The sequence below is a fragment of the Budorcas taxicolor genome, chromosome 5, assembly GCF_023091745.1.
Source record: "Budorcas taxicolor isolate Tak-1 chromosome 5, Takin1.1, whole genome shotgun sequence".
Taxonomy (NCBI): Eukaryota; Metazoa; Chordata; class Mammalia; order Artiodactyla; family Bovidae; genus Budorcas; species Budorcas taxicolor.
In genome coordinates, this window is record NC_068914.1 from 42,242,802 (window position 1) to 42,255,943 (window position 13,142).

Sequence of the window (13,142 nt, forward strand, 5' to 3'; positions counted from 1 at the left end):
AAAGCTTCTGCACAACAAAGGAAAATATCAGCAAGGTGAAAAGACAGCCTTCTGAATGGGAGAAAATAATAGCAAATGAAGCAACTGACAAACAACTAATCTCAAAAATATACAAGCAACTTATGCAGCTCAATTCCAGAAAAATAAACGACCCAATCAAAAAATGGGCCAAAGAACTAAATAGACACATCTCCAAAGAAGACATACGGATGGCTAACAAACACATGAAAAGATGCTCAACATCACTCATTATCAGAGAAATGCAAATCAAAACCACAATGAGGTACCACTTCACACCAGTCAGAATGGCTGCGATCCAAAAATCTGCAAGCAATAAATGCTGGAGAGGGTGTGGAGAAAAGGGAACCCTCCTACACTGTTGGTGGGAATGCAAACTAGTACAGCCACTATGGAGAACAGTGTGGAGATTCCTTAAAAAATTGCAAATAGAACTCCCTTATGACCCAGCAATCCCACTGCTGGGCATACACACCAAGGAAACCAGAATTGAAAGAGACACATGTACCCCAATGTTCATCGCAGCACTGTTTATAATAGCCAGGACATGGAAACAACCTAGATGTCCATCAGCAGATGAATGGATAAGAAAGCTGTGGTACATATACACAATGGAGTATTACTCAGCCGTTAAAAAGAATTCATTTGAATCAGTTCTGATGAGATGGACGAAACTGGAGCCGATTATACAGAGTGAAGTAAGCCAGAAAGAAAAACACCAATACAGTATACTAACACATATATATGGAATTTAGAAAGATGGCAATGACGACCCTGTATGCAAGACAGGAAAAAGACGCAGCTGTCTATAACGGACTTTTGGACTCAGAGGGAGAGGGAGAGGGTGGGAAGATATGGGAGAATGGCATTCTATCATGTATACTATCATGTAAGAATTGAATCGCTAGTCTATGTCTGACGCAGGATACAGCATGCTTGGGGCTGGTGCATGGGGATGACCCACAGAGATGTTATGGGGAGGGAGGTGGGAGGGGGGTTCATGTTTGGGAACACATGTAAGAATTAAAGATTTTAAAATTAAAAAAAATAAAAAAAATAAAAAAAAAAAAAAAAAAAGAATTGATGCTTTTGAATTATGGTGCTGGAGAAGACTTTTGAGAGTCCCTTGGACTGCAAAGAGATCAAACCAGTCAGTCCTAAAGGAAATCAGTCCTGAATATTCATTGGAAGGACTGTTGCTGCAACTGAAGCTCCAATGCTTTGGCCACCTGATGTGAAGAGCCAACTCATTGGAGAAGACCCATATGCTAGGAGAGATTGAGGGCAGGAGGAGAAGGGGGTGGCAGAGGATAAATTTGTTAGCTAGCATCACCAACTCAATGAACATAAATGTGAGCAAACTCCAGGAGATAGTGAAAGACAGAAGAGCCTGGCATGCTGCAGTCCAAAGAGTCACAAAGAGATGGACATGACTCATTGGAAAAGACACTGATGCTTGGAAAGATTGAAGGCGAGAAGAGAAGGGGAAGACAGAGGATGAGGTGGTTGGATGGCATCACCGACTCAATGGACATGAGTTTGAGAAAACTCTGGGAGTTGGTGATGGACAGGGAGGCCTGGTATGCTGCAGTCCATGGGGTCACAAAGAGTTGGACACAACTGAGCGACTGAACTGAACTTACCAGTCTGATCCACTACAGCTTTTTGAATCCTGGCAAAACCATTACATCTGAGAAGTATGCTCAGCAGATCAATGAGATGCTCCTAAAACTGCATTGCCCACAGCGGGCACTGGTCCACAGAAAGGGCCTAATTCTTCTCCGTGACAATTCCTGACCACATGTTGTACAACCAGTGCTTCAAAATTTGAATAAATTGAACTATGAAGTTTTGTCTCACCTTCCATATTCACCTGACATCTCACCAACCGACTTTCACTTCTTCAAGCATCTTGACAACTTTTTGCAGGGAAAATGTTTCCACAACCAGCAGGATTCAGAAAATGCTTTCCAAGAGTTCATCAAATCCCAAAGTACAGATTTTTATGCTTCAGGAATAAACAAGCTTATTTCTCGTTGGCAAAAATGTGTTGACTGTAATGGTTCCTATTTTGATTAATAAATATATATTTGAGCCTAGTTAAAATAATTTAAAATTCATGGTCTGAAACTGCAATTATCCACTCCCGTATTCTTGCCTAGAGAATCCTGTGGACAGAAGAGCCTGGTGTGCTGCTGTCCATAGGGTCTCACAGAGTCAGACACAACTGAAGCGACTTAGCATGCATGCATGCACTGGAGAAGGCAATGGCCACCCACTCCAGTATTCCTGCCTGGAGAATCCCAGGGACAGAGGAGCCTGGTGGGCTGCCGTCTATGGGGGTCGCACAGAGTTGGACACAACTGAAGTGACCTAGCAGCAGCAGCAGCAACCTAATAAAACACACAGTTGGTCTAAGATTTTGGTCACTGCATATAATTAATTAGAGTGCTCCCTAAATGAATGGCAGAGTTATCTAAAAAATACCTTAATTTTTACTACCTTAGTAACATTTTATTTTAGTTTGATCGGTTTCATCCTCACAAACTAAAGAAACACATCCAGCATTTGTCACTAAGTTAACATCTTGTATGTGCATGCTAAGTCACTGCAGTCGTGTTAGACTCTCTGTGACCCTATGGACTATAGCCCACCAGACTCCTCTCTCCATGGGATTCTCCAGGCAAGAATACTGGACTGAGTTGCCATGCGCTCCTCTAGGGACTGAGCCCTCGTCTCTTACGTGTCCTGCATTGGCAAGCAGGTTCTTTACCACTCACATCACTTGGGAAGCCCATGTTAACATCATAAGTGTGCTTAAAAGATTGTGATAACAAAATGTTGGTGGTGTTTCTCTGCAAGCAGTGTGTTGAGAAATGGTAGCTCAGTGTCTCGAGAAATCCGAATTGCATCCCAAGTTTCTAGAAAATTTCTTTTTTTTTTTTTTTTTTTTTTTTGGTTGCATTGGGTCTTAGTTGTGGCCTGTGGGATCTTAGTTCCCTGACCAAGGGTTGAACCCATGTCCCTTCATTGCAGGGTGGATTCTTAACCACTGGACCAACAGGGAAGTCCCAAGTTTTTTATTTCTAAGATTGCCCTGCAAAAGAGAATCATCTCTCATAGGACTTTATCAAAGCTGATTACAGCAGAGAAAACAACTTTTAGCTTCAAAATCATGTTTAAAAAAATGGAAAACAGAGTAATTTAAAGTATTTCCTTCTATCCCAATTTGGTTTTATGGTTCTAATATGGCTATTAGGTTTGGACAGAGAGCCTATTTTTGTTTTATTACTTTAGTAAGAATCATTCTTCTGCCACATTGAACTGCAGTGTTTATTCAGTAAAACTTGTTCATACAGTGAAGCCAAAGCTGTTTTAGTATACATCACAAGGAATCATTATGAATAACTGAAACTCACTTCATTCCACTCACAACTAGTTAGGGGCTTATATTATGTAAAAAGCTGTTGAGTATCTGTTTTCTTTATCTGCGCATAATGTTGAAGCATGATACAATAGCAGTTGGTGTATTCAGTTAAACATTATTATGTATTGTATCACTTTAGGATTTCAAGAGCTTGAAATCCAACATTTTCAAAGAATATTTATGTAGCCCCTACTAATTATTGGGGGCACTATGCTAAACATTTTGTATATGTTAATGCTTTTGAACTGTGGTGTTGGAGAAGACTCTTAAGAGTCCCTTGGACTGCAAGGAGATCCAACCAGTCCATTCTGAAGGAGATCAACCCTGGGATTTCTTTGGAAGGAATGATGCTAAAGCTGAAGCTCCAGTACTTTGGCCACCTCATGCGAAGAGTTGACTCATTGGAAAAGACTCTGATGCTGGGAGGGACTGGGGGCAGGAGGAGAAGGGGACGACAGAGGATGAGATGGCTGGATGGCATCACTGACTCGATGGACGTGAGTCTGAGTGAACTCCGGGAGTTGGTGATGGACAGGGAGGCCTGGCGTGCTGCGATTCATGGGGTCGCAAAGAGTCGGACATGACTGAGCAACTGAACTGAACTGAACAGATTAATTTATATGCCTAAGATTCTGTGTGTGTTAGTCACTCAGTCGTGTCCGACTCTTTGCGACCCCTTGGACTGTAGCCTGCCAGGCCTCTCCATCCGTGGGGTTTTCCAAGCACGAATACTGGAATAGATTGCCATCTCCTTCTCCACGGGATCTTCCCCACCCAGGGATTGAACCCGGGGCTTCCCTGGGGGCTTAGCAGGTAAAGAATCCACCTGCAGTGTGAGAGATCTGGGTTCAAATCCTGGGTTGGGAAGATCCCCTAGCGAAGGGAACGGCTACTCACTCCAGTATTCTGACTGGAGAATCCCATAGACTGTGTAGTCCATGGGACCACCAAGAGTCAGACATGACTGAGCGACTTTCACTTTCCTTCTCCTGCTTTGCAAGGAGGCTCTTTACCATCTGAGCCACCAGGAAAGACTAAGATTACAAAGCTAATTTCAGAGGCAGAATCAGAATAGAATACACATCATTGGAATCTCATTCTAGGGTGTGTTAAATTTCATAAATCATTTACTCGGTGCATCTAGAATAGTCAAAAAAATTTCTTCCTTTCTCAGTCTTAAATTCTATATTTTACAAAAAAAAAAAAAAATGATGCAAGGGCAGTTGAAAGAACTTCCTTCCTGAAACTGTTATGCATTGTGTTGCTTTGTTGTTTTCTCTTAAACTTTTCTGTGGTTCTAGAATTACTTCTGGAAACAAACTGTTTTCATACAGCAGCCCAAAGATTTTGTAAGAAAATAGGTTAACATTGGAGACTTTTCAAAGTGAAGTCATGGAATATCTATCCTGTTTCTTAATATGGCTAATGATTGACCTGTAGCTTTATGTAAGCATTTTAAAAAACCAGAAGGGAAAGAGGAAACATACCTCTGCTACCATCTCCCAGGATTGCTGTTAAATTCAGGCAGTCCTGTAGAGGACCTGCATAACACTCCATGGCGGCTTTGCAGACGTGTCCAGACCTTCAAACAAACACTATCTTGAGGTTGTGAAACAGCAGGCGAAGCTGACAACTGTTTAAGTCGTGATGTAGTCACTGACATTTCCCAAGTCGCCACAGGTGTGATTTCACGCCCAGTTCCAATATTTATAATCATTTTGCCCTACTCCTTTCTGTCTTTTAATTTTTCCAAATGGCTGCAAGTGTGCCCCCAAAGGAAATGATTATGAAAGGAAAGTTCTTTCACTAGCTCCAGGGTGGTTTTGTTCTTTGATTTTTTTTGTCCAGTAGCTCAGTGATTTTCAAACTGTGTGTCACAGATAGTTAGTGAAGAATGAAATGAATTTAGTGGGTCACAACTACATTTTGAGATCTGGGGGAATAGACTAAAAATATTATTAAAAGCATTGTAAGAAGTGGGAGTATTTTTTAAATTTTTGTGCCAGATATGTGTGTATGTATATAAAGTAATACATAAATGCTAGAATGCTTACTGGCCAGTGAAAGTCATTGCCATACATACTTTATGTGATGGGAGTTTCTGTGTTATTTTAAGCAGTTTTAAAATAGTGACGTAATCCCTTTCCCAAATTCGATCTTTGGGTTTGTGTCCAGCTACCATTCTTTATTTCTAGCAAATCAGTGGGTGCACTGTCATGTCATCACTTGAAGTTAGGAGAAAGTGTTAGTATTTTATCCTATGTCTGCATAGAAGTCAGCTCTGGATCTGCTCAATTGTGATCTAAAGTGAAGAGCACTGGTAAAGATCATTACATACCATTTCTACTTAGGTTTTTACTTGGTTTTTGGACCTTTGCTTGAGAGAATTGTTTTCAACTAATTATTGGCATTTAAATCCTTGACAGACAAATTTGATGTGAATATCAAGTTATGTGGTATTTTATTTTCTCAGGTTAATGTGACTAATTTAAAGAAATTACTTAGAAAGTATTATTAACTTAAAGAAAATTAAATATAACCTATTCAATCATATCTATTCATAGATTTTAAATAAAATTCTATAATTATGTTCCAATAAAATTTTTAAAAAATAAACTTTTGGTGGAGTACATTAGCATTAATGTATTAAGATACATTTCATATTATTTGATCTATTTTGTTTGAGATGGTTATAACCATTTATCATAGCTCATCTATTTCTTTTCTTGTATTTTCAGCTAAAATTGACCAAGAAGCAGAGGAGAACTCACTGACAGAGACTCATAAGTGGTGAGAAATTACTTTCCCTTAATATTTGTTCTCAGAGTGGGCTTATAAAGCATTTAATGTGCTTCATCTCAAGGAGTCAGTCATTAGCTCAGTTTTTATTTTCAAGCATAAAAGAAACTAACTGTACTTGAATTATACATTGGATTTCTGACTTATTTTTATAATTCTGGATGACATATAAACCTGTTATATCAAATTATTGTGACTAGATAGCTTATTAGCACCTTCTCTTTAGAATAGGTTTTAGGGCTGTGGAAATACCAGAAAGAAAGACAGCAGGAAACTATTTCAAGAAAAAGTGTGAAGGGTTTAGTTATAGGACATGAGTTTCCATGTGCAAAAGCAGAGTTCAAGTGGCCCCCTGAGTTCCCCTTGCATGACCCTCACTTTCACAGTAGAGGTTTGCCATCAACAGTTCAGTTCAGTTGCTCAGTCATGTCTGACTCTTTGCGACCCCATGGACTGCAGCACACCAGGCTTCCCTGTCCATCACCAGCTCCTGGAGTTTACTCAAACTCATGTCCATCGAGTCAGTGATGCCATCCAACCATCTCATCCTCTGTCCTCCCCTTTTCCTCCCGCCTTCAATCTTTCCCAGAATCAGGTTCTTTTCCAAAGAGTCAGTTCTTAGCATCAGGTGGCCAAAGTATTGGAGTTTCAGCTTCAGTATCAGTCCTTCCAATGAATTCAGAACTGATTTCCTTTAGGATGCACTGGTTGGATCTCCTTGCCATCCAAGGGACTCTCAAGAGTCTTCTCCAACACCACAGTTAAGAAGCATCAATTCTTTGGCGCTCAGCTTTCTTTATAGTCCAACTCTCACATCCATACATGAGTACTGGAAAAACCATAGCTTTGACTAGGTGGGCCTTTGTTGGCAAATTAATGTCTCTGCTTTTTAATATACTGTTTACGTTGGTCATAGCTTTTCTTCCAAGGAACAAACATCTTTTAATTTCATGGCTGCAGTCACCATCTGCAGTGATTTTGGAGCCCCCAAAAAGAAAGTCTGTCACTGTTTCCACTGTTCCCCCATCTATTTGCCATGAAGTGATGGGACTGGATGCCATAATCTTCATTTTTTTAATGTTAAGTTTTAAGCCAGCTTTTTCACTCTCCTCTTTCACTTTCATCAAGAGGCTCTTCAATTCCTCTTTGCTTTCTGCCATAAGTGTGGTGTCATCTGCATATCTGAGGTTATTGATATTTCTCCTGGCAATCTTGATTCCAGTTTGTGTTTCATCCAGCCCAGCATTTTACATGATGTACTCTGCATAAAAGTCAAGTAAGCTGCGTGACAGTATACAACCTTGACATACTCCTTTCCCAATTTGGAACCAGTCTGTTGTTTCATGTCCAGTTCTAACTGTTGCTTCTTGACCCACATACAGATTTCTCAGGAGGCAGGTAAGATGTTCTGGTATTCCCATCTCTTTAAGAATTTTCCACAGTTCCCCAGAGAGAGAGAGAGATTGATTTTAAGGAATTTGCTTATAGCAGTGGCTGCCTGACTTCATTTTATAAATGGTTATCCCTCCATCGTGATTTTAGTCCATCATCACAGCAGAGCTGGCCTTCCTCATTATCCCCTGCAGTTGACCCTGTATCGGGGCAGTGGTGTTCTTCTAACAAGACATTTAGTTTTACTTTGCACCTCACCAGAGACCAAGTGACAAATTGGTGGGAGATGCATGTGGTATAATTTCTAGAACAAGTTGAGGGTCATTTACAGACTGTGATAGCTGAGTTGGGCTATAACGTCCTGGGCATCTTTTCTACAACAAATGAGAAGGTCCCCAAAGGTTTTGAGGCCATGTGTTGTTGCGTATTCCCACCAAGGTTGCTATGAAGGAAGGCGGCCAGTGAGGCGCCAGGGCCCTGACGGTTCTTCTTGAATGGCACCTGGGAAACCACACCATGTGCCTAGACCAGCTTCCTTAGCCTTCCTCCACCGCCCAGGGTTGTAGGGATGGAATGCCTTGGTTTTTGCAGTATGCATAATTTTTTCAAGTGTGAACAGTAAGAGATCTTACTAGAAAAGCATATTCACATGAAAATGTGTTGTAAACTGCACAAACTTGTTTTCAGCTTGCTTTGAAGGGAATTTTACTCATTTGTGTTTATATTTGACTACTTAGAAAATAAAAAGCCTTGACTCTTATTCATTTTAAAATGGATACCGAACTCTCCTCAACAAATTAGGATTCTTTTCTGCAGTGGAATATTATTTTTTCAGGTCATTTTATGATTCCCTAACTAAATAAAAGTAGTCAAATGGTTAGTATTTCTAACTAAGAAATGGTTAGTAAGTTTTAAAGCAAGTCAAATCATTTTTATATTCCATTTCTTACTGTAATTGTATTATGTGCTAATTTTGTCTTTTTATTCATAGAATTTTGCTATCAATCTGAGAAGTGGGACTTCAAGTTCCTATTTTGTATGTACAGAATTATGTAACTTTTAGATAAATTGCTTGACGGAACTCTTCAGTTTTCCCAGAAAGTAAGACAACTGAGCCGATGAATCTTGAACCACACACCCAAAATCCAAATACACGTTGGATAAGCATGTTGTCTTCTTCAGATGATTTCAGTGGAGAGCCAGGAGGTCACTTTGTCTTACAGGGCTTCACCAGAATTCTGTTCCATTAGGTGCAACCCAACTGAATGTGTTTATTTCAGCCTGTGTCTTATTTCTTCTTAATTACCATCCACAGCTTTCTTCGATTATGGCAAAATATCACCAGACCAAATATGATTACTCAGTGTCTATATCAACTCACAGGTAGAGAATGTAGCAGTTCTAGATTTGTCTAAGAAGTGGCCATTCCTTTACACCTATATTTAAAAATAATGAGAATGAGAGGTGTAAAACTGACTGCTCACATTCAGTGGTCCTTATTTATAAATTATGGCTAGCTTAAAAATTATCTTAGAATTTCTTTTTTTTTACTCCATGGGTAAAAACCATACTTTATGGTGACAATGATTTTGAAATACAAAAATAGAAGATTTTCTTTTATTTTTTTACTCTTTTTAAATTAAAGTATAGTTGATTTACAAATTTGTGTTTTAGGTGTACAGCAAAGTGATTCAGTTATATATCTTTTTTCAGATTATTTTCCTTTATGGGTTATTATAAAATGTAAGTATAGTTCCCTGTCCTATACAGTAGGTCCTTGTTGGTTATTTTTTTCTACACAATAGTGTGTATATGTTAATCCCAAACTCCTAATTTCTGACTCCCCACAGCTTTCTCCTTTGGTAACCATAAGCTGGTTTTCTCTATCTGTGAATCTATTTCTGTTTTGTATATAAGTCCATTTGTATCATTTTTATTAGATTTCATATATAAGCAATAGCATATATTTTTCTGTCTTATGCAACTTAGTATGATAGTTTCTAGGTATATCTATGTTGCTCCAAAAGGCATTACTATTCCATCATATATGTATATGTATACACACATCACATCTCCCTTATCCATTCAGACAATTAGGTTGCTTCCTTGTCTTGGCTATTGTAAACAGTGCTGCAGTGAACACTGGAGTACATATATATATATTTTCAAATAATGGTTTTCTCTGGATATATGCCCAGGAGTGAATTGCAGGATAATATAGTAGCTCTATTTTTAGTTTGTTAGGGAATGCCCATATTGTTTTCCATAGTGGCTGTACCGATTTACATTCCCACCAACATTGTAGAAGGGTTCCCTTTTCTCCACATTCTCTCCAGCATTTGTTATTTGTACACCATTCTGACTGGTGTTGAAGTGAGACCTCATTATAGTTTTGATTTTATTTCTCTAATAATTAACAATGTGGGGCATCTTTTCATGTGCCTTTTGGCCATCTGTATGGTGTCTTTGGAGAAACATTTATTTAGATCTACCCATTCGTTGACTGGGTGATTTGTTTTGTTTTTTGATATTCGGCTGCATAGCTCTTTGTATGTTTTGGAGATTAATCCTTTGTCAGTCACACCCCCTTTGCAAATATTTTCTTCAGTTCTGTAAGTTGCCTTTTCATCTTGTTTATGGTTTCCTTTGCTGTGAGTTTAAATTTAATTAGGTCCCATTTCTTTATTTTTGCTTTGTTTTCCGTTGCTTTAGGAGACTGATCCAAAAAGGCATTGCTACAATTTGTGTGAAAGTGAACTGCCTATGTTTCCCTCTAGAAGTGTTATGGTTTCTGGAATTACATTCAGGCCTTTAATTGATTTTGAGTTTATTTTTTATATGGTGTAGGAGAATGATGTGATTTCATTCTTTTACATATAGCTGTCCAGTTTTCCCAATATCACTTATTAAAGAGACCGTCTTTTCTCCATTGTGTATTCTTGCCTCCTTTGTTGTAGACTAATTGACTGTAATCATGTGGGTTTATTCCTGGGCTCCCTATTCGGTTTCATGGAGTTATGTGTCTGTTTTGTGCCAGTCCCATACCGTCTTGGTTACTATAACTTTGTAATATAGTCTGAACCCAGGGAGCCTGATTTCTCCAACTCTGTTCTTTTTTCTCAAGCTTCTTTGGCTAGTTGGAGTCTTTTGTGTTTCCTTAATTTTTGTTATAGTTTTGAGGAAAATGCCATTGGTAATTTGATAGGGATTACATTGAATCTGTAGACTCCCTTGGTAGTAAAGTCATTTTGACAATATTGATTCTTTCAATCCAAACACAGGGTATATCTTTTCATCTGTGTGTGTCATCTTTGATTTCTTTCAGCAGTGTCTTACACTTTTCAGAATATAGTTCTTTTGTCTCTTTAGGTAGGTTTATTCTGAGGTGTTTTATTCTTTTTGATGTGATGGTAAATGAGATTCTTTCCTTAATTTTTCTTTCTGATCTTTGGTTGTTACTGTATAGAAATGCAACAGATTTCTGTGTATTGATTTTGTACCCTGTGTGTGTGTGTGCTAGTCGCTCAGTCCTATCCAACCTTTGTGACCCCATGGACTGTAGCCCACCAGGATCCTCTGTCCATGGGATTTTCCAGGCAAGAATACTGGAGTGGGTTTCCCTTCTCTAGTGGCATTCCCTTCTCTAGGGGATCTTCCCAACCCAGGGATCAAATCCAGGTCTCCTGCATGGCAGGCAGATAGATTCTTTACTATCTGAGTTACCAGGGAAGCCCTGTGACTTTATCAAATTCACTGATGAGCTTTAGTAGTTTTCTGGTAGCATTTTTAGGATTTTCTATGTATAGTATCATGTCATCTGCAAACAATGACAATTTTACTTCTTTTCCAATTTGGATTTTTTTTCCTTTTCCAATTCCTGTGGTGAGGACTTCCAAAACTATGTTGAATAATAGTGGTGAGAGTGGACATCCTTGTCTTATTCCTGATCTGAGAGAAAATGCTTTCAGTTTTTTACCATTGAGAGTAATGTTTGCAGTGGGTTGGATGTATTTGGCCTTTACTATGTTAAGGTAGGTTTCCTCTGTGTCCACATTCTAGATAGTTTCCATCACAAATGGTTGTTGATTTTGTCAACAGCTTTTTTCTGTGTCTATTGAGATGATCATATGGTTTTCCTTCTTCAGTTTGTTGATGTGGTGTCCAGTCATTGTTTCATTTGTAAATATTGAAAAATCCTTGCATCCTTGGGATAAATCTCACTTGATCATGGTGCATGGTCCTTTCAATGTATTGCTGGATTTGATTGATGTGGTAGTATTTTGTTGAGGATTTTTGAATCTATGTTCCTCAGTTATGTGATTGCTTTTTAGTCTCTAAGTCATGTCCTCATGACTTGCGTGGCCCCGTAGACTGTAGCCCACCAGGATCCTCTGTCCCTGGGATTTCCCAGGCAAGAATACTGGAGTGGGTTGCCATTTCCTTCTCCAGGGGATCTTCCTGACCCAGGGATCAAACCCACATCTCCTGCACTGGCAGGCAGGTTCTTTTCCACTGGGCCACCAGGGAAGCCCCCATTCATCAGTTATATGGGCTTGTAATTTTCTTTTTCTGGTTTTGATATCAGGGTAATGGTGACCTCATAAAAGGAGTTTGAAAGTGTTCCTTCCTCTGCGATTTTGGGGAATATATTCAGAAGCAAAAGTGTTAACACTGCTCTAAATATTTTGCAGAATTCACTTGTGAAGTCATCTGGTCCTGGACTTCCATTTGATGGGAGTTGTTAAATTACTGATTCGATTTCAGTAGTTGTAATTGGTCTATTCATATTTTCTATTTCTTCCTGGTTCCGTCTTGGGAGACTCTGTCTAAGAATTTGTTCAATTTGTTCAACGGAATTTCTTCCAGACTGTCCCTTTTATTGTCATACAGTTGCTTGTAGTAGTATTCATGGTCCTTTATGTGGTGTCAGTTGTAACTTTTCCTTTTGCATTTCTGATTTTACTGATTTAGGCCCTCTCATTTCTTTTCCTGATGAGTCTGGCTAAAGGTCCTAACTTGGTTTACTTTACGAAGAACCAGCTTTTGGCTTCATTGCTCCTTTCTATTGTTTTCTTCGTCTCTATTTCATTTAATTTCTGCTCTGGTATTTATGGTTTCTTTCCTTCTCCTAACTTTGTGTTTTGTTTATTCTTCTTTCTCTGATTGCTTTAGGTGTAAGGTTAGTATGTATGGTTGAGATTTTTCTTGTTTCCTGGGGTGTGGTTGTATTGTTAATAAACTTCCCTCTAGAACTGCTTCTGCTGTGTCCCATGGGGTTTCGATCTGGTATTTTCATTTTCATTTGTCTCTAGGTATTTTTTTATTTCCTCTTTGATTTCTTGAGTGCTCCATTGGTTGTTTATTTTCATATTGTTTAGCCTCCACATGTTTGAGGTTTTTGCAGTTCTTTAGTTTATTTCTTTTTTTACTGTTTATTTGTTTGTGGCTGTTCTGGGTCTTCATAGCTACGTGGGCTTTTCTCTAGTCGGGTGAGTGGTGGCTACTC

The 13,142-nt window shown here is 38.9% G+C and overlaps 1 protein-coding gene across 1 annotated transcript in view; it reads left to right on the plus strand.

The window, feature by feature from the left end:
* FMN2 (formin 2) overlaps nt 1-13,142 on the plus strand; it is a 359,973-nt gene that overhangs the window by 286,782 nt on the left and 60,049 nt on the right. The window contains exon 15 of the mRNA XM_052639523.1: nt 6,184-6,235. Within this exon, the coding sequence (XP_052495483.1) occupies nt 6,184-6,235 (52 nt within the window). The remainder of the gene's footprint in view (nt 1-6,183; nt 6,236-13,142) is intronic.